At 43.3% G+C, this 21,115-nt stretch overlaps 1 protein-coding gene across 2 annotated transcripts in view; it reads left to right on the top strand.

Moving 5' to 3' along the window:
• Positions 1 to 577: 577 nt before the first annotated feature.
• The window catches only part of cobl (cordon-bleu WH2 repeat protein), a 389,570-nt gene continuing 369,032 nt past the window's right edge, over positions 578 to 21,115 (top strand). Inside the window, exons 1-2 of one of the 2 annotated variants that reach the window (XM_069912158.1) lie at positions 578 to 988; positions 1,242 to 1,344. In XM_069912158.1, the coding sequence (XP_069768259.1) occupies positions 979 to 988; positions 1,242 to 1,344 (113 nt within the window). In that variant the 5' untranslated portion in view covers positions 578 to 978. The remainder of the gene's footprint in view (positions 989 to 1,241; positions 1,345 to 21,115) is intronic. The other variant, XM_069912164.1, reaches the window with a different exon arrangement.

Genomic DNA, 21,115 nt, shown 5'->3' with positions numbered 1-21,115 from the left:
TACTAATGATAAGCTCTCATTGATGTAACAAATACATTGTTGAGTTAAAGATTGACAAGGTTTCTTTAGGCTTTTTCAGGTGCATTCTTAGCGTAGAATGCACCTGAAGAAGCAGAAGCGGCCCATTAAATTGCCGTTCAGGTGGCAGCATTTAAATTGCAACGCTGGCCACCTGAAGGACACAGCTGCACAGGGTACGGCTCTGAGCACACTCTGGCTCCTGCCCAGTGTCAGCTGTGATCAGCAGCCTGACCCTTTAACATCCGCTTTCAGCCAGCTGCATTCAGGTGGCTGGGGGAGCCCCTGAGCTGATTATCCCTCTCGGAGGAGGGTTAGTAGCTCGCCTCAAGCACATTCAGGTGGCCTCAAAGGAGCCGCATATTGCCTCAACATGCAGCTTTACATGTGGGGCAATTGGCCACCTGAAAGTGCCTTTTGGCAAGTATGGGTTGTAGACTTGTGGATCTCTCACCCTTGGCTCTTGTTGGAATACCCAGTGGTTTGTTATTAAAAGTTAATCAGTTAACATCGCATGTCCTCAACTCCCTCTCTAAAAAAAATTAGAAGCGGCAATTGATTTTTCTTAGGTTTAGTTCGTAGTTCGTGCAAAATATGGAAAAGTGCATTGTTATAATGTAGCCACACGTCGTTCTGTGGTGAACACAACGCCTTCCGTTCACTCCTACAAAGTTAGGATGAGAAGGAATTTGAGGGTGATCGGCATCTGTGATGCACGTTTGCAGAACGGTCTCGGTTTCCCAACCCGCTTCAAGTCTGGGTGAGACAAAGCGGTGATTGACAGGCGAGCCCTGACGAAGGCGATTAATTTCATACAACGGTCGTGGCAGAGAGAGAGAGAGAGAGAAGCAAACATTCAAAAGTAGAAGAGCCTTATTTCTTTTCATTTCTCGATTCTGAAAACGCGGATTAAAAAAAAAACCAATGAGCTTTTCAAACCCGTGGCTTAAAAGTGTCTGAATGTGGAATGGTGAGTTTGCATCGTGAGCTGCTTCTGCTGGTGGGCTCATTGCGAAGGCAGTTGTGCGCGTTGGAGAGAAAGGACAGGCTGTCAAATGGTTGACGTTTACTTTTTGTAATTATTAATTGGGACATTTGCAGTGCCTATAGGAAGTACTAAAGTTCAAAGAAAGAGTTACGCTATTTTTGGGGGGAGAAGGGAGAAATTTGGAAAGGATTTTATTTTGTGTGTTAATTGCATTTCACTTGAACGCCATTGACAGTGACCGGGATTGATGGTGGATCTCGAAGGACAAAGAAGCGACAAGAGGAGTTCGGCACCATGGAAATGCTGAAGATTGGGGTAACGACTCGACCACCGACAGGGTACATTTCTAACCCTTTCTTGTCGAACACCGGACTCTGGCAAAATAGTTGCGGTCGGCGCCATCAGTCCTGCTTCCGCGCACCCACAACATCAAGGGCAGCCGGAGGGGGAAAGGCGGAGGGGACGCAGTAAACAAGAGTGTTGGAGTTGCCTGGATGTTTGAGGAGGGATGGGAAGGGACCCGGCCGCGCTGTGGATCCCGTCGAGTTGCGTGGAGCGTGTTTCCCCGGAAACGCCGAACACCTTCCGAGCTCCGAGCCTGACACCTGTTCGCCACGCAGGATGCTGGCGTGCGGGCACTTGGAAAGGTCCGGCTCGTTTCTGGGCCTTGAGGCACAGAAGCAGTGGTGCATTTGCCTGACTCTTTCAAAAAGGTGGTCTGTTATGGTGGCACAAACTTCCATTGAAGTTAAAATATGTTGAATAACTTTTAAAATCTTAAACTGTCACGTTTACTTTGATCTTGTAACTTTTTAAAAGCTTGCTAGTCTATGTGCTTGTTTTAAATTCATCCTTTGTCAAAACACGATGAGTTCCTCCAGATGATCAAGGAAGCTGTTGCGCAATTACTTGTATCATTTAACGCGTTCTCGGGGAGAATGTACTGCGCAGTCTTAAATATTGGGCAGAATTGCAAGTTGCCTTCAGTTGTTCAGGGTTCCTTCATCTCATAATTTTCAGCATTCATACAATGTATTCCAGCACTAGTTTTCCCATTCTGCCAAAAGTGATTTCTTTTTTGGTTTCTTCATTTCGGGAAAATAGTTGGATTAAATAATAGTGCTGTAAGCATGCATTCAAAATTATTTTGAAGTCATGAGTTCTGTCCTTTAAACTTGTATTTGAGGATAAAAGCAATTCTTAAAAATGAACCAGTTATATCATCCCTTTTTAAAAGTTTGTTCATGTTCATTTACAGCAGTAAATAGTTCATTGATAATGACTGTCAGTGTTGGTGTGGAGGAGTAAATGCTGAGGGTGTAAACCAGCAGTTTTCAAACTTTCTTTCCACTTACATTCCACTTCAAGTAATCCCTTACTAATCACAGAGCACCTATGGCATATGAATTACTTAAGGTGGAATGTGAATGGAAAGAAAGTTTGAAAACTGCTGGTGTAAACCAACACTTTTTTTTTTACTTTGAATGCATGTGCTTGAATGCCTTTAGATTTGCATATTCACACAGACTATTTCATCACCGTGGAAAGGCATGGGGGTCAGCAGGTGTATATATCATTGCCTGGAAGGTAGTTTGCCTTCTAAGTACTCAGACTCTTGAAGTTGTAATTATGTGGCTCACCTATTTACATTTCTGGTCTTCAGTGTCGCAGGTTCTTGATGGTAGGGAGTGTAGTTCAGAGAATACAACTAAGAAAGTGATGGATGAAAGTACTCTCACAACATTCAAGAAACATGTGAAGAAGCACTTGAATCACTAAGGCCTAGAAGGCTGAGTTAGTAAATGGATGGGTGTTCAATGAACAGCTTGAATGTGATGGGCCAATATTGCCTGTTTTAACAATCAAGAGGAGTGGTAAATTTTCTCCTGCAGCAGATATAAATTGCATCTGTGTTACACAACATGATCATTTAAGCCAGAGACAGTGCTAACTAAGGCATTTGCTGATCGGTGTTGAAGTTTTTTTCCTATAAATGAAAGCTGAGCTGAGGGAGAGGTAATCAGAAAGTCACCTTGCATGTAACATATGGTCTGACCAATTTTATTTTTATTGGGCTAAACTTCCTGCCAGGATTTGCTATCAAAATCCCACATCTGGTCCAGATTTGGAGATCTGTCTTGCTGCCCTGAAACACCAAACTTGGTTTTGACAATTGCTAAAGTCATTCCCTAACCTTTGCTGACTTAAAAAAAAAGTTAAGGGTTTTTTGAACTACTCTTTGCAGACGATGCCACTTTAGTTGCCCATTCAGAGCCAGCTCTTCAGCGCTTGACGTCCTGTTTTGCGGAAACTGCCAAAATGTTTGGCCTGGAAGTCAGCCTGAAGAAAACTGAGGTCCTCCATCAGCCCCCCCACATCTCCATCGGGCACACAAAACTCAAAACGGTCAACCAGTTTACCTATCTCGGCTGCACCATTTCATCAGATGCAAGGATCGACAACGAGATAGACAACAAACTCGCCAAGGCAAATAGTGCCTTTGGAAGACTACACAAAAGAGTCTGGAAAAACAACCAACTGAAAAACCTCACAAAGATAAGCGTATACAGAGCCGTTGTCATACCCACACTCCTGTTCGGCTCCGAATCATGGGTCCTCTACCGGCATCACCTACGGCTCCTAGAACGCTTCCACCAGCGTTGTCTCCACTCCATCCTCAACATTCATTGGAGCGCTTTCATCCCTAATGTCGAAGTACTTGAGATGGCAGAGGTCGACAGCATATTCACATCGAGTCCACGCTGCTGAAGATCCAGCTGCGCTGGGTGGGTCACGTCTCCAGAATGGAGGACCATCGCCTTCCCAAGATCGTGTTCTATGGCGAGCTCTCCATTGGCCACCGTGACAGAGGTGCACCAAAGAAGAGGTACAAGGACTGCCTAAAGAAATCTCTTGGTGCCTGCCACATTGACCACCGCCAGTGGGCTGATATCGCCTCAAACCGTGCATCTTGGCGCCTCACAGTTCGGCGGGCAGCAACCTCCTTTGAAGAAGACCGCAGAGCCCACCTCACTGACAAAAGGCAAAGGAGGAAAACCCCAACACCCAACCCCAACCAACCAATTTTCCCCTCAACCGTGTCTGCCTGTCCCGCATCGGACTTGTCAGCCACAAACGAGCCTGCAGCTGACGTGGACATTTACCCCCTCCATAAATCTTCGTCCGTGAAGCAAAGCCAAAGAAGATATTTAAAATTAATTTTTTAAAAAGTAGACATACAGCACAATAACAGGCCCTCTCTGGCCCTCCAGACTGTCTGCCTAAGTACCCCAATTAACCTAAAACCCCAATATATTTTGAGTGGGAGGAAACCAGAGCAAATCCATGCATACATGGGGAGAACTGTGCCCGATTCTAAGCCAAATTGCTAGCGCAGTTATAGTGCTACGCGAAGCTTGCTGCCCCTATATTCACTTTGCCACCCCTTGCAAAAGTTGATGTAAATTAAAAAAAAAACTACACCCTTGTTTAATGTTTTAAATTAATTAACTTTTTTTTAATAAGAAAAGTGATTTTTAATCCTGATTTGGATCAAAATCTGGTTTATGAACTTCATTTAAATTATTTTAATCTCAGACTATTTGTTTTTTTTTCCTTTCCTGCCTAATGAAAGTCAAGGAATCTTGGAAATGTAGAGGATGAAAATGGAGAGGTGTCCTGAAACTTTAAGTATGGTGTTGAAGCAAAGCATTGAGATGTTGGACAATAATTTGATGCATAAAATCATTCAATATTTAAAACTGCTACTTTAAAAAAGAACATTTTGACTCTGGCTGATCTGAATTTGTAACTGATTACAATGAAGCTCTGGTACAATAGCAAAAGGAAGCAGAAAAACTGAATGGTTTAAAACCATAGAGGAGCACAGAAACAGACCCCTTTGGCCTTTCTAGTCTGTGCCGAACTATTTTTCAGCTGAGACCCATTGACCTGCACTCAGTCCAGAGCCCTTCAAACCTCTCCCATCCATGTACCTGTCCAAATTCTTCTTAAATTTTAAAATGGAGCCCACATGCACCACTTTAGTTGGCAGCTCATTCCATACTCACACCATTCTCTGTGAGAAGAAGTGTACCCTTCATGAGAACCCCCCCCCACCTAAACCTTTCCCCTTTCACCCTGAACCCATGTCCTCTGGTTTCTTGGTTTGTCATTCCAAATTTTAACATCTTGGAGGGAGAATCACAGCTAACGTTTTCAGGTCATTGACCTTTCATTTTTATTGACTTTATTTATGCACTATAACTTTACTCCAAACAACAACCTTGCACTCATTATCACCAAAACCAAGGAGATGATTGTTGACTTTAGGGAGTGAAAACCAGAGGTGTATGATCCAGTGATCATTGGGGAATCAGAGGTCGAAAGGGTGAGCAAATTTTAGTTCTTGGGACTCACTATCTTGGAGGATATATCCTGGGCCCAATACACTAATGGCATTATGGAAAAAAAGCACGTCAGCACCACTACTTACTCAGGCATTTGTGGAGTTTGGTATGACACCAAAGCCCTGGCAAATTTCTACATATGTGTGGTGGCAAGAGTGCTGATCAGCTGCATCACGTCTTGTCTGGGGAAACCAATACCTCTGAGCAAAAAGCCCTGCAAAAGGCAGTGGACACAGCCCAGGGATCACAGATAAAACTCTCCCCACCGTCGAGAATGTCTACAGGAAATACTGCCATCAGAGAGCAGCAGTAATCATCAAGGATCCACCCAACTCAGCACATGCTTTTTTTCTTGCTACTACCATCAGGAACGAGACATAGGTGCTTCAAGACCTGCACCACCAGGTTCCAGAACAGCTGCTGTCCTCCACCATCAGACTCCTCAACACAATCAGGGACTTATTTAAGGACTCTTACTTTTTGTATTTTGATTTTTTTTCTTTGTATTCCACAGTCAGTTTATTTACATTTCTTTATTTGTTTACATGTGTACATTGAATTTTTTTTTACTGCCAATAAGTGGTAATTCTGCCTTGCCTGCAGAAAAAGAATCTTGGGGTTGTATGTGATATCATGTATGTATTCTGACAATAAATCTGATCTGAAAGCCTGTATCCCCCATGTTATTCTTCACAAAAAATATTGAAACCTGCACACATCACAGAAAAAGATGAAGTTTGTCATTCTATCTGAAATCAGTCAATATTTCATTTCAAATGTAAGATATTTGAATTGTCATGCTTTTGTATAATGTGAAATTATTGTTGCAGATTATGCAAGTGGTATGTAAGATTCCTCAGACAATCTTAATAACTGTCAGGTAAAGGATCAGAGATGAGCTATTTTTGCACATGCAGTACTTCTATGGCTGGTGACAAAAAGAGTGAAGAAGCTGTCCAAATGGATGTACATAAAATAATCCCGTTAATGTGATTCCAGTTTTATAATATTTTAAGATTTGGAACCTTTGTTTGGAGTCATAACTGCTGGAGTCCACTCCTTTTTCTTGAATGCAACTATGGGAACTCGGTTCTTCTGCATTATTCTGCAGCAAGGATCAAAGGAGTGGTGTTTGCCTGTTTTTGGACTTGTTGCTTTCACTGACATTTCATCAGGACAAGGTGACATGTTAACTTTTACCAATCTTTTATACATTTTCTCTGACATTTATTTCCTGTAACCTTTGAATCACCTTTTCTTCTCTTCTGTTAAGTTGGGTTCTCAATTGTTTCAATTTTTCCAGACTAAACACTGAATTTCTATTTTTAATCTAACATTTTGGGCTCAGTTTAGTATTGCCCTCTAATCCTTTTTCTGGTAATGACTGACTTTTACGTTTTAATTATCTGTTTGTATTCCATAACCTATTTTGGTTATCAATTGTATTTTTGGTCATAACATATTTAAAAGATCTGCAAGCTTATCCCTTTAAATTAATTGTGTTTTTTTTTTCAAAATTATATTTTGTGCTGTTTTCTGCTCTTACTTTGCCCTTATTCTAAATTACATTACCATTAATAAAGTGATACTATTTTTGAAAGGGTATTTTTAAATAAAGACCTGGTGTGTCAGCTGCATCAGAATTAATGGCACCTTTGCCACTGCATGAGAATGCGATGGTTACAAATATTGAAATTAATGTCCAATTGTTGGAGGTGGTGTTTGTGTTGGAGAGCTTAAATACAGGCAATGACTATCATATTAGATGGTTGTAAAATAAAATCTCATCAAGCTGATTTGTTGAGAATTGGAGTAATTTCGAATTCCTTCATCAATAAAATTAAAACGGATTATCTGGTGATTATTTCTTTGCTGTTTGTGAGAATTTTGTATTTGAAAATTGAAAGCCTCTTCACAACAGAACCACAGAGATATCTGGAACATTCTTTTATCTGTAGACTTTATTGAATACGACACATAAATATAAGTTTTATAAATGGGAAGTATTTACAAATGAACAAAATTATGATCTTGTCCACGAAAGGCACAGCTACTGTCTTGCAGCTCCAGTGACCCAGAGTTTGATCTGTGTGGCTCTCGGGAGTTGTCTGTGTGGAGTTTGTATATATTCTGTGTATCTGTATGGGTTTCTACAGGGCGGCACAGTTAGCGTGGCGCTTTGTGCAATGCTATTGCAGTGCCAGCTATCCAAGTTTGAATCTGTCTGGAAGGAGTTTGTTTGTTCTCCCTGTATTTGTTCTCCCTGTATCTGCGAGGGTTTTCCCCAGGTGCTCTGGTTTCCTCTCACCTTTCAAAATATACAGGGTTGTAGTTCAGTTGGGGTATTTGAGTGGCAAGAGCTCGTGGGCTGGAAGAGCCTAAATTTAAGAAGTGAGAAAAAAAGTGTTGTGTAATTGCTCACTGTAAATTGTCCTGAGTGTGGTGGTGAGTGGTAAAACCGAGAGGCTTGATTGGAAAATGGGAGTAGTGCAAAATTAATGCCATTGGAATTTAATGGTCTGCTTGCATGGTGAAAGAGCAGTGATTATGGTCTTGTGGGAAGACCAAAACTGCATTACACCGTGGAAAAATAACCTTAAATCTACCATCCACATTCCTTATAAGCACTTGAGCTCCCATTCCTAGCCTTTGGAAAGGAGGATCAAATGACACATATTTGGTTGTATTTGTTCTCAAGACAGTTTAAAGCCCACTTTCTTAACATTTAATTTCTTCAGATTTTGTTCTTGTCTTAACTGTCGGTGGGAATAAAGTAGAATTTATTGTCACAATTCCTTCACTCTTAAAATGTTTTCTTTCTTGGATAAGTGTTCTCTCAGAATCTCTCCAGGTTGGCTTAAATTGGATTCAATGTTGCTTTCCTCTTCAGATTTCTATTTTGTTCTTTGGCACTCTTCCTGGACTGAAACAATGATCTCCATAATTAATTGCATTGTGTGCAGGTTAAAATTCCTCATGATGACTGTGAATAATATTGAATTTTATTTTGTATATTTCATATTCAAATGACTTGAATTTTATATATTTTATTATTAGATCCTCCTAAATGTAATTATCAATGTCCAGCTCCTTTTTTGTTAGCAATGTGGATCCCATATTTCTTCCTTGAAATTTGCATGTCGCTGCAAAATTGTACATTATTGGATTTTTTTTTTGTCAGTTAAATCTTTACCTACAGTGGATCATTACTGCTGCCATCACTTGCTGAAGCATAAAATGGAGTAAGTTTATGCTGGTTCACTTTCATGTTCTCATTTTATATTTAAGCCTTTTCAAAAGTACACTATTACTCTTTGTATTTCTCAATCCTCTGCCTTGGTTTAAATCTTACATTGTAACGTTTGTGCTATGCGGGCATGGAGAAGAATGACATGCACACCAAAGCCTTGAAGTTGAAACTGGTTTATTGCACTGGCTGCTGCATTTATATGGGCCCCAGGGACTGACGTCAGGGCCCCACGTCATCAGAGCACTGAGCTGGGATTGGCTGGTGGTCCCACCACAGTTCTCCTTCCTGCCGTGCGGGAGGTCACCTGGGATGACAGCTGATGTCACTCACCCCACCCCCCAGGTCCGTGCAGTGACTGCATTCATCAACCATTTTGTGGGCTGGTTCACGTCTCTGTGCGCAGGCCGCTGCACAACCCCCCCCCCCCCCCCCCAGAATTGGTGATCGGGACATTGCCCGTTGACTTGGACCGTCTGCCCTTCTCTCACATGGGAGGAATGGAGACTGGATGGTTATAGTGCAGATACGCCGGGTTCAGATGGTTGATGGTAAAGGTCTCCTCCTTACCATCAACGTCAAGGACTAAAATGGAGCCGTTGTCCTTGATGACCCTGTAGGATCCTCATAGGGTTGTTGTAGGAGCGGTGGTGTGTGCCTCTTCACACAAACACATATTGACAAATCTTTAAGTCCCTGGGGATGTTATGTTTGAGCTAGCCATGTAGTGGGGGTTGTCGTGGGACCAGGGACCCCAGTTTTTGCCGCAAGTTTTCAAGGGTGGCTGCGATATTTTCCAGGCATTTATCGGGGGCCAGGAACTCCTCCAAATGATTAACGGTGTGCTGTAAACCATCTCTGCCATCGAGGCATTGAAGTCTTCCTTCCGCAAGGAGTGAATCCCCAGCAGGACCCAATGGGTCCCACCCATTTGGGACCCTTGAGCTTGGCCATCAAGGCTGCCTTCAGGTGCCTGTGAAACTGCTCCACCAACCCATTGGCCTGAGGGTGGTATGCCATGGTGTGGTGGAGTTGTGTCCTCAGGAAATTAGTCAGCGCTGCCTTGAGGTAAATAGTGCCTCTCTGTTAAGTTAGGTTAGGTGCTCTGGGGCTCCAAATCTGGACACTTGTGTCGATGAGTGTCCTGACACAGGGTTCTGTGGTGGCATCAACCAGTGGGTCTGCCTCAGACTATCTCGTGGAGCAGTCGCTCCCACAGGAAACTGGTAACGGACCCACTATATTAATATGTACATGTGCCTCACTGGTTCAAATGTCTGTGTGGGCACCTTTGTGCAAGTTTTCACTTTTGAGGACTGGCAGTTCCTGCAGGTCTTGGCCCACTGGCTGACCTGCTTATGGAGGCCATGCTAGACAAACCTGCTAGCCTCCATCTTGACTGTGGCTCATTTTGCAGGATGCGCCAGGTTGTGTATGGCTTTGAAAACCTGGCACCTCCATGCAGATGGGACGATGGGGTGGGGATTCCTGGTGGGGATGTCCCACAATAATGTCTGGTTACCTGAGCTGATGGAGACATCTTCCACCTTGAAACTGGAGAAGGCTGTCCTATATGCTGCACTTTGGTAAGGGCTACGTAGTGTATTCCTTTGGAAGGGCTTGTACTGTCTCGAATGTGGGGTGTGAAAGAGCGTAGGCTCCCACATTGCTTTTCTCCGTGATGTGGTGAATGTCCGTTGTAATTTTGGACACATAGGACAAGTGTCTCTGTTGTCAGGTCATCCAAGGGTCTGATACCTTATGGAAGGCCAAGGTCAGCAGCTTGTTATTGGTGAAGACCTTGAATTGCCGACCCTCCAAAAAGTAATGGATATGTCTTACTGGCAGGTACAAGCCAATAGCTCAATTGAAAGTGCTGTAATTGAGCTCTGTGGGGGGGGGTTGGTTGGAGGTGTCTGCTCAGAAAGGTCAGGGGTTACCACTGACCTTCAATGAGCTGTTCCAGTATGCCTCCTACCGCTGTGCTGGAGATGTCTACTGTCAGAGCAGTAGGTGCCTCTGGTCTTGGATGTACCAGGAGGGTGGTGTTGGCCAGCATGTATTTGGTGTTCTCGAATGGCCTCGAAGACTCATCATCCTAGGTAATGTGCTTTGACTTGCCTGCCATGAGCACAAAGAGGGGACACATGATGTGGGCTGCTGCTGGTATTAATCTATGGTAAAAGTTTATCACACTGGCAAATTCCTATAGCCCTTTTACTGTAAGTGGCCTGGCGAAGTGCCAGACCTCCTCAACCTTTTTGGCGAGGAGTGTTGCTCCGTCTTTGTTTATCCTGTGCCCCAGGAAGTCAATAGTGTCCAGACCGAATTGGCAGTTTGCTGAGTTAATTGTCAGTCTGAACTTATTCAACTGGGTGCACAGTTGTCTCAGGTGGGCAGCATAGTCTTTGTGGCTGTGGCTAGTGATGAGGATATCATCCAAACAGAACACAAATGGGAGATCTGGCCCACCGCATCCATCAACCGCTGGAAAGTTTGTGCCATGCTTTTCAGACAGAAGGGCATGCGGAGGAATTTGAACCAGCCAAAAGAGGTTATAATCATGATCTTGGGGATGTTCAGGGGATGAACTGGGATTTGGTGGTACCCTCCGGATGAGGTCCACCTTGGAAAACACCCATGCGGGTTACGGCAAACTCTTGGATGTGGGGCACAGGATATCTGTCATGTGTGGTGGCCTTGTTGAGACAATGGTAGTCACCACATGGCCTCCAAGCCCCCCTCCCCTGTTTTTGGCATCATTTGGAGGGGGGAGGCCCAGAGACTGTTTGAGCGCCGCACTAACCCTAGCTCCTACATTTTCTTGAACTCCTCCTTTGCGAGGCTGAGCCTCTAGGTAGGGAGCTGGCGCATCCTGGCATGGAGCGGGGAGGGCTCTCAGTCAGAATATGATGCCTTATCCTTTGCTTTGGTTCGGATGTGGAGAACTGTCGCACCATTTTTAAGGGGAACTCCGTCAGGATGTGGCCAAATTCATTATCTGAAAGCATTACAAAGTCAAGGTCGGGGGCAGGTAGTTTGGCTTCCCCTAGAGGTAGAGTTTGAAAAGTTTGGCATGCACTAAGCATCATCTCTTGAGGTCTGCAAGCAAGCAGTGGGCTCGAAGGCAGTTATCCCCCGGGGGGGCGGGGGGTGTTGTGCCACTGCCACGAAGGTAAAGGACCATGTAAACCGGCTTTTGCCGAACCAAAGGGGGATGGTGCGGGTACCAAAAGTCTGGATGGAGGAGTTGTTAGATGCCTTCAGTGCTGGGCCCTGCTTGCTGTCGCGGGTGTCAAGGCCTCTGGGGGACAGGGGGCTTATCTCGGCACAAGTATCGGCCAAGAAACTCCTGCCCAACAGGAATCCCAAATGTAGAGGAGGCTATCACATGGGCCAACCGCTGCCGCCATCGATGACGGTTGGCCAGTGCGTTTCTTGGAAACCTGCAAGGAGGGTGGCATCGACAGGCCTCTGCACCCCATCGCTGATGATAGTAGCAGAATTGTACCATGGTATTAAAGTGCTTCTCCGCTAGTCTAGGTCTCACAGTTGGCTGTTTGTGGGGCTTGCTGATGTGGTCTACGATAGTGCTGATGTCCTTAGTCGCTCTCTAGAGCATGTCTGCTTGGGCCACAACCCTCCAAAGGTCGTTGAAGTCCTAGTCTTTGAGCAAGAGTCTGATATCCTCAGGCAGCTGCTCCGGAAGGATCTGCTCAAAGAGCAGGCAAGGTATGTGGCCTTCGGTCATAGCGAGCATCTTGCTCATTAGGCCGGACAGGGCCCTGTCCCCCAATCTCTCCACGGGCCCCAGGCTTGTGCTGGGAGAGTCTGAAAGTGCGGGTTAAACACTCTTTGAGGGCCACATATTTGCCTTGCCTCAGAGGCTGCCGTAAGAAGTCTATGACCCTTGTTGCTGTGTCTTGATTGACTGCGCTCAAGACGTAGAAGTAGCAGGTGACATCGGAGACGATGTGTCTAAGCTGGAAGTGAGTCTCAGCCTGCTCGAACCACGTGTGGCTGCAACACCCAGAATGTTGGGAGCCTGAGTGAGACTGCGTGGATGGTTGTTGGCTCTGCCTGGTCCGTCATCTCCGGGTCCAACTGCTAGTTAGACCATTCGGGGTCACCAATGTAGCATTCGTTGCTATGTGAGTGTGGTGAAGAATGACACACACACACACACCAAAGCCTTTAAGTTGAGACTAGTTTATTGCACTGGCCATTGTGTTTATATGGGCCCCAGGCTCTGACATCAGGGCTCTGCTTCATCATCTGCTGACCTGGGAATGGCCGGCGTTCCTGCTACAGATCCCCGTCTTCCTGCTGTGCGGGAGGTCATCTGGGATGACGGGTGGTGTCAGCCCCAAGTCTGCATGGTTGCTGTGTTCATCATCCATTTTGTGGGCCAGTCCACGTCTCCGTGTGTGTGCCGCTACCATATGATATTTTCCTGTGGCTGAAGTAAACACTTGGGTTTGTCAAGGGTCCTTTGTATCCGAGTTTCCCATCAAACTCTTAGTGAAACTAATTGCATGTCACATTGTCTTGGACTTGAGCTTTTATTGCCAACGTGCATCAAGTGTTCATCTCAAGACTTAAATATCGTAACAGTACTGCCTCCTATGGTTATGGTTCCAGATTTTTGTGTGTGTGTGTGTGTGTGTGTGTGTGTGTGTGTGTGTGTGTGTGTGTGTGTGTGTGTGTGTGTGTGTGTGTGTGTGTGTGTGTGTGTGTGTGTGTGTGTGTGTGTGTGTGTGTGTGTGTGTGTGTGGATGGAGGGGGAAATCTTCTTTCTCAAATCCCCTTTAAACCTATTTCCTCTAGTCAACATAACTGCTCAGCAGAAAGTTTTTCCTTCTACCATTTATAGACCTTCATTTTATATACCTCGTTCAGTCCAGGTATTTCACTGCTCAAAAGAAAATAAAACTCAGCCTATATAATTTCTCATTACTGAAATAATCCTTGATAAAATCTTGATGAATCTCTTCTGCATTTTGTCTAATAAAATCATCTTTTTCTTTGTGATGAGATGACCAGAACTGCTCATGCAACTTCAGCTATGGCCCAACTAATGTTTAATGTAGTTGCACCATAATCTCCCTGTTATTTTCTAATCAAGTCTCTCTCCTATCAGAACTACCCCCTCCCCCATCATTTCTCAGCTTTTTTCTCTTTTACATGTCCATCTGTATCCAGTCAGCCTGTACTTCTTTCCTTTCACCCCCCCCTCTTTCTTAACTCTTCACCACCCCCCCCCCCCCACTGTTTTATTCAGGTGCCTACCTGTATTTGCTTATACCAGACAAAAGGCTCAGGCCTGAAATGTTGGTTACACTTTCCTTCCCATGCATGCTGCATGACCTGTTGAGTTTCTCCAGCACATTCGTGTATTGCAGGTATCCAGTCTCCTACCTTAATCATCCCATATATGCTGTCTTGGGAATTCTTGCAAATGTTCACCATGGTCCATATGTTGCTCAACATTCCCTGGAGCTGTATCAGTCATTGTGTACATCCAATCCTTATTAGTCATTCCAAAGTACATCATCTTGCACTTATCAGGATTAAATTTAAATTGCCATTGCTCTGCCCATTTCATCAACTGATCAATGTCTTCTTGTGAGATTGTTTTTCATGCCATCATCAAATTTATTAATCATATCTCCTTTATTCATATAATTAATGAATAATTAATCGGTGTCGGTGCTGTGCACTCCTTCTGTATGATAGTCTACAAGTCACCCTTGGGCAATGTGTAGTACCTGTTGAGCCTCCCATTCAGGGTCATGTGAAGCCATAGATTGCAGATGGTGGATGGTTTTTGCAAGTTTATGGTTGTAAAACTAAAAATGCTAGGCAGATAAATCTGCTGATCGATGACTAGGGTTACCTGTCCAGTATGGACACTGCAACTGAAGAAGGTAATGGGAAACCACTTCAGTATTTTCCCTTGTATAATCATGAACTCAACATTGACTATGGTCTCATATCAAAGATGGAGCCTTCGCTGAAGGAGAACAGGAGAGGCCACAACTACAATTGGGAGGGTCAGGAATCGTGACGAATGGAGAGACATGATCGCCTGTGCCGAACGGCAAAAGACCTGTATGGAATTAATTAAACAACAAAGATTCTAACATTAATCTTTGTACTTCATAATTGATCATTGGCTTCAAACTATAAAAACTAACCTTGAGCTTCAACTCTGCCTCCAATCACTGAGCCAGTTGTGGATCCAATTAAACTGGAACTCATGGACTTTTATCCTTTGGACCTTTTGTCCATTTAGAGCCTTGTTAAATACCCAAATCCATTTATACTGCTTGAAATCACATCCCATCATTGTCACACTTAATTGTAAAAATGTAGTTACATTGGGCAGTGCTTCCTTTAACAAGCCATGATATTTATCCTTGATCAATCCATCTCTCAAAATGCAGATTATTCTTTTAACTGAGAACATTTCCAATAATTTCCCTCCCACTGTTAATGGGCAGTGTCCAATTAACTGTCTTATCCTTGATGCTCTTCCTGAATAAAAGTCTAATTATCTGTCCCCTTATTATCTCCCCCATGCAGCTGCTCTTCTGTGGCCAGAGAAGGTTTGAACATTTCGGACAGTACCTTTTGCCTTCTCCTCCTAGTTGCTCATGATAATGTCTTCTCATATCCACCTTTCGGCCTGTGATATGATGTGTCCGTTTTCAAAAGGCAGTTTGTTCAAGAATTTGATCTGGTCCAATCCCTGAATTCTGCAATTGTGGTGTCTTTCTCCAGAGTGAATTAATATAAGAAATATTAATTTAACTCGGTACTTGTGTCCTCAGATGTACTTTACTTTATTCCCTTTGATAGGAAAGTTTGATTCTATTTTCATATTTAAAGATAATTAAAAGCAACCTTTGTTTAAGTAACTATTGTCTTGGTGAATATCTATTGCTGCTGGGTTTTGGGGTCCTCTGGGCTCATAACACCCTTCAGAGATGCTGGGTATCCTTGGAATTACCAAGTCAGAGACACAACTTGGTATGATACAGAGATACTTGATGAATTTCTTGAAGATTACATGGTTAATTGGAGTTTTAAAGACACAATTAGAGTGATGCACAATGCTATATTGCATTCTAAGCTCAGAATCCAAATTTATTCTCATGAATATGTCATGAAATTCGGTGTTCTGTGGCAGCATCATAGTGCAAACATTCATGTTGTAACCATCTAACAGCATTGCTCTATATATATATATATATAAAAAAATAAGTAGTGCACGAAAAGTAAGGCAGTGGCTTTGGTTCATTGATTATTCAGGAAGCGGAGAAGAAGCTGTCCTTGTGCTGTTAAGTGCTCGTCTTTAGGCTCCTGTAGATTTTCCTGATGATTTCAGAGTGTATTGCACTATATTCTCATGTTAAACTAAAGCCTCATTAAGTTTTGGTTTTTAAAATAACTCTGCATGAAACTAATGAAAAAGTTTGGTTGAAAGTGTAAAGTAATAAAAATATAAGACCATTGTTAAGTTGCATGATTTTTTTTGTTAAACATCTGGGTGACAAATACAGGTAAAAACCTAAAATGCATTTGTCAGTATATACTTGTATACTTGCTGCAGAAAATAATTTTAGAATGGCACAGGATAATCATGTTGACTTCATGGAATTAATTATTTACCACGGTAACAGTTAATTTTTAATCAATGTTCTTCTGCTCTGTGAAGGATAGTTCAATTTTGTTGTCTGTATATGGCCTATCTGGCATCTGCTGATGTAAAGGTAGGTTTTTAAAGAACAAAATGCTAACTGAAGGTTTTGTGAATAGGCAAGGTTGTGGGAAAGTAAGGCTTTTCTTAAATGAGCTGCCTGTGGAATGGGGCAAGGGCAAAGATGAAGGCTGTCTGTTCAGCCAACACTAGTTAATCCGAAGGATCGATGTCTAGTAATCTTTGCATCACCTTTTGTGTAGTAGAGCATTCTGAGTGTAAGATAGGAATCATTCTTGTGATACTTTTGTGCCATTTCTTTTTTTTGTGTATTTTCACAAAAATTTAAAAAAAATTGATATTTCCTGGCAGTCAGTTGTGTTCAACCTAACATCACATTTAACACAATGATTTCACGAAAGCAGGAATTTATTTAGGTTCAAGAACAAACATTGTTCAGAAAGTTTTGTACATGATCTATTTTGTGCACCACTCAATTTGACGTTTTGTAAGAAATATTGTGGATTTTATCTTTGTGCATGGCTAAAACTACATTTTTTTGCCTCTTTGCAAAAGCCATATTTAATTTAGAGATACAGCATGATAACACGCACTTCTGGCCTACGAACCTGTGAAACCCAAATGCACCCATGTGACCATTTAGTCTACTAACCCTGAATATCTTTAGATCAGGAAGAAAATGGAGCACCTGGAGACTCGGGAGAGCATACAAACTCCTGACAGACAGTGCCTGATTCAAACCCAGGTCACCATTGCACTAACCACTATATTAACCATGCAGCCCTTATTCTTAATGCTGCCATATTCTTAACCTTGGCAGTGCTTTTCAATTTGAGGAACTAACCATTTGAAATAATATGTGGAATTTAGCTGTATTGATTTTGCTACCTTCTCAAGTTGGGATCTTTAATTTACATTAACAAGAACTGGCATACAAATGTCTCTCTTATGAAGACCTTCTGCTTAGCTGAAATAAACCTGTTGTTGAAATGCAGACCCTTCTACCTGCCCAGGGAATTTTTCAACCATGCTGATTGCCGCAGTCTGTTCTGCTTATGGTTAATGAGGGTGAAGCCACGAAGGAGCTTTATGGTGCCATCTGCGAAACCCAAATGTTCCACCTTGATGTGCCATGATTGTTGCTGGTGACTTCAATCAGGCAGACGAGAAAACGGTCTTGCCATGGTTTTAATAGCATGTCAGCTTCACTACCAGAGGAGAGAACACTGTGGGTTGGGTACACACCAACATCCTTGGTGCATACAAGGCTGCAACTCGCCCCCACCTTGGTTAATCAGATCACATATCTATCCTGCTAACCCCCTACAGACTGGTGGAAAAGCAAACAGGGACATCAGGACATAGTCGCGGTGGGTGGTGTTGGGAGGTGGGTAGTGGTGGAAGGGGGTGTCACAGTAGCATGACAAGACTGCTTTGAGACCATAGACTGGAGCTGTTTCAGGGAGGTGGCCACTTACAAAAGTCATGTAAACGTACATGGGCTCAGTCACTGACTGCATCACCAAGTGCATTGAGAATATCTCTGAGATAAAATGCTTCACAGAAATCATGGTTGGATGCAGAAGTCTGGGCATCTCAGAAACTGTGATGCTGCCTTCAGGATGGAGATAGGATGGGGACAGGGCTGAACTCTCCCATGTAATCCAGAAGGCAAACTGGATATGCACAGAAGATCCACAGATAACTGTGCGATATTGGTGGCACGAGGTGCATATAGCAAGGGATCAGGAGTATAATGGATTACATGTCATCCCTACAAGTTGAGGACAATGACGCCTCCTTCCAAAGAGACTGAATATCTTCTAGTCATGGTTTGATGAGAAGAACAGGATGATGCCAAAGAAAGCTTCATGTTCACCTGACGAACAGGCCCCCTACGTATCCAAGGTGCGGAGAACCCAATCCAAAGGGCGGAACCAGACAACATAACTGGTCGGGTACTGAAGGACTGCGCAATCCAATTTTCAGAGGTCTTCACGAACATCTTTGATACCTCACTGTAGCAGTTCATCATTGCCGCAGGGTTCAAGGTGGCCATCATCATCCCAGTACCCAGGGGGCTGACAATAAGACAATAGCAGGCCTCAATGACTATCTCCCTCCCCTGGTGGCACTGACCTCCACCATTATGAAATGCTTCAAGAATCTGGAGATGGAACGCATCAAAGCACACCTCCCAGAGATGTTGGCCTCCTTTCAATTCTCAGCCTTGTCGCTTCACTCCCTCCTGGCCCACCTGGAGAACAATGGCTTGTTCACCAGGCTGCTGTTCATTGATTTCATCTCAATATTTAATACACTCATTCCCCAGAGGCCAGTGGAGGAGCTGTCCTTGCTGAGATTCAGCACCCCTCTCTGTGAAAGGATTCTGGACTTGCTCACGGAAAGATCTCAGTCTGTCCGGGTTGGTAGTAGAACGTTGAGCACCGGCACACCTCACGGCTATGAGCTCAGGCAGCTCCTTTTCACACTACTGACTGTATCATCAGATCCAGCTCCAACAGTGTCAACAAATTTACAGATGACTTCATCAGCAACAATGATGAGTTGCACGTCAGAGAAGAGGTCGAAAATCTGGTGAAATGGTGCGAATGTAATAGCTTGAGTCTCAAATAGACAAGGAAAGGAGATGATCGTGGACTTTAGGAGGACCAGAAATGGTCACTCTCCACTATGCATCAACTCTGTAATGCAGTGAGTGGGAGCACCAAGGTGCTAGCAGTTCACTTAACTAGTGACCAAACTAGTGACCAATCATGGGCAAACAATCTCCTCACTTGTCAGCAAGGTACAATAGTGACTGCACTTCCTGAGAAGACTGAAGTGGGCAAGGCTCCTGGCTACCATTATGCCAACATCTTGTTGAGATCTATCGAGAGCATCTTGGCCGGCTGCATCACTCGCAATGAGCTTGTCAATGTCATTTACTTCCATCCTGATCTCAAACTCAATTGGTCCATCTCCACTAGCATTCTCCCCTTTCTGGATCTCTCTCTGTCCATCTCAGGAGGAAAGCTATTCCCCCACCCCTTACTTTTTTGTTCAGATGCTTGCTGATTCTTTTCCATACCATACCATACCATACCAAATGTTGGGGTCTCTGCAGACTTTTGTGTTTCTACTTTTTGCATCACAGTGTGGTGCAGTTTCTGCAGAGAATTGGATCAGAGGTAATCCACAGGATCATAAAAGTGGCAGGGAAGATCACTAGAATCTCCCTTCCCCCCCCCCCCCACCCCATCACCATGATCTACTAGGATTGTTGTCTGAAGATGGCACACAAAATCATTGAGGACCCTTTCCACATTGTACACAGCATCTTTCAGCTGCAGGAGAATCGAAGCCAGCACCAGCAAGCTAAGAAACACCTTATTCCAATGGGCAGTGAGAATGCTGAATGGCCAAAGGAATCGCTCACACTAACCATCCGAGACGCTCCTATTCATTAAACTCTTTATTTATTTATCTCTTAATATTTCTCCAGCATATGTATGGTTTGTCTGTGTGTGCATTGTCTGCTTGTGTGTCTGTATGTTTTGCACCGAGGACGAAAGAATGCTATTTCATTGGGTTATACTTGCATAATAAGATGACAATAGACAATAAATGTGACTTGACTTAATTGATTTCTTTACATGATATTTGTCAGACAGCTAATGGTCCCATTTTAAGCATGGTTATAATGCAGGAGTGCCTTTTATGTTATTTTTTGAATTGTGGAGAAGAGTGGGTCTTCCTCTGCAAATCCTCCTAAGAAACTTAAAAAGTATTTGCTGCCCTGCTGTTTTGTTCCTCTGCACCATTTATCTCAGGGCCTGGATTGATTTATGTCTTGAGTAGCAGCTGCTAACCAATTTTGCTTTGCCACCATGTTTGGTCAAGAGAAGTAGTTGCCTCTGCAAGTAACCTGAGCATTTCAGCCTGTGCATTGTACAGATATAACTGCTTTGCATTCTTCCTTGACCCTGCCCAGAATTCCCCTTCCCTTTTATACTTCACCCTTGACATGGTTAAATTCTGCACTTGACAATTGATAGCTGCAGTTCAATGAATGATGTAGTTTTAACTAGAAAACACAAAGAAATAAGATTTTAAAAATAAAGTTTTGAAGGCAATTACTGGGGCAGTCATATCAGCTAAGTGTGCAGATTCAGTATGAGAAATTTATAAAATGTAGTTCTATCACTGCTTTAAAAATGTATGCAATTTTGAGTGCCTCATTGGCATACAAGTCACAGTAAAAATACAAATGCATTCACCAGGATAGTTAATAAAAGAATAATAAAACACACTCTAGTTGATTATTTTTTAAAAATACAATATACTTGAATCTGGCATATAGGAGCAGAAGCAGGCCATCCGGCCTATTCGAGTCTATTGTGCTATTCCATCATGATCTGATTTATTCTTCCACTCAGCTTCACTCTTCTGCTTCTCCCCATAACCCTTGATACCCAGACTTTTCAGCTACCTATCAGTTTCCATATTAAATACATCTAGCTACACCTAGCAAGGATCGACAACGAGATAGACAACAGACTCTCCAAGGCAAATAGCGCCTTTGGAAGACTACACAAAAGAGTCTGGAAAAACAACCAACTGAAAAATCTCACAAAGATTAGCGTATACAGAGCTGTTGTCATACCCACACTCCTGTTCGGCTCCGAATCATGGGTCCTCTACCGGCATCACCTATGGCTCCTAGAACG

This window comes from Narcine bancroftii, chromosome 1 (assembly GCF_036971445.1).
Source record: "Narcine bancroftii isolate sNarBan1 chromosome 1, sNarBan1.hap1, whole genome shotgun sequence".
Classification (NCBI taxonomy): Eukaryota; Metazoa; Chordata; class Chondrichthyes; order Torpediniformes; family Narcinidae; genus Narcine; species Narcine bancroftii.
The sequence above is the reverse complement of the archived record's forward strand: the minus strand, read 5'-3'. Positions and strand labels throughout refer to the sequence as shown.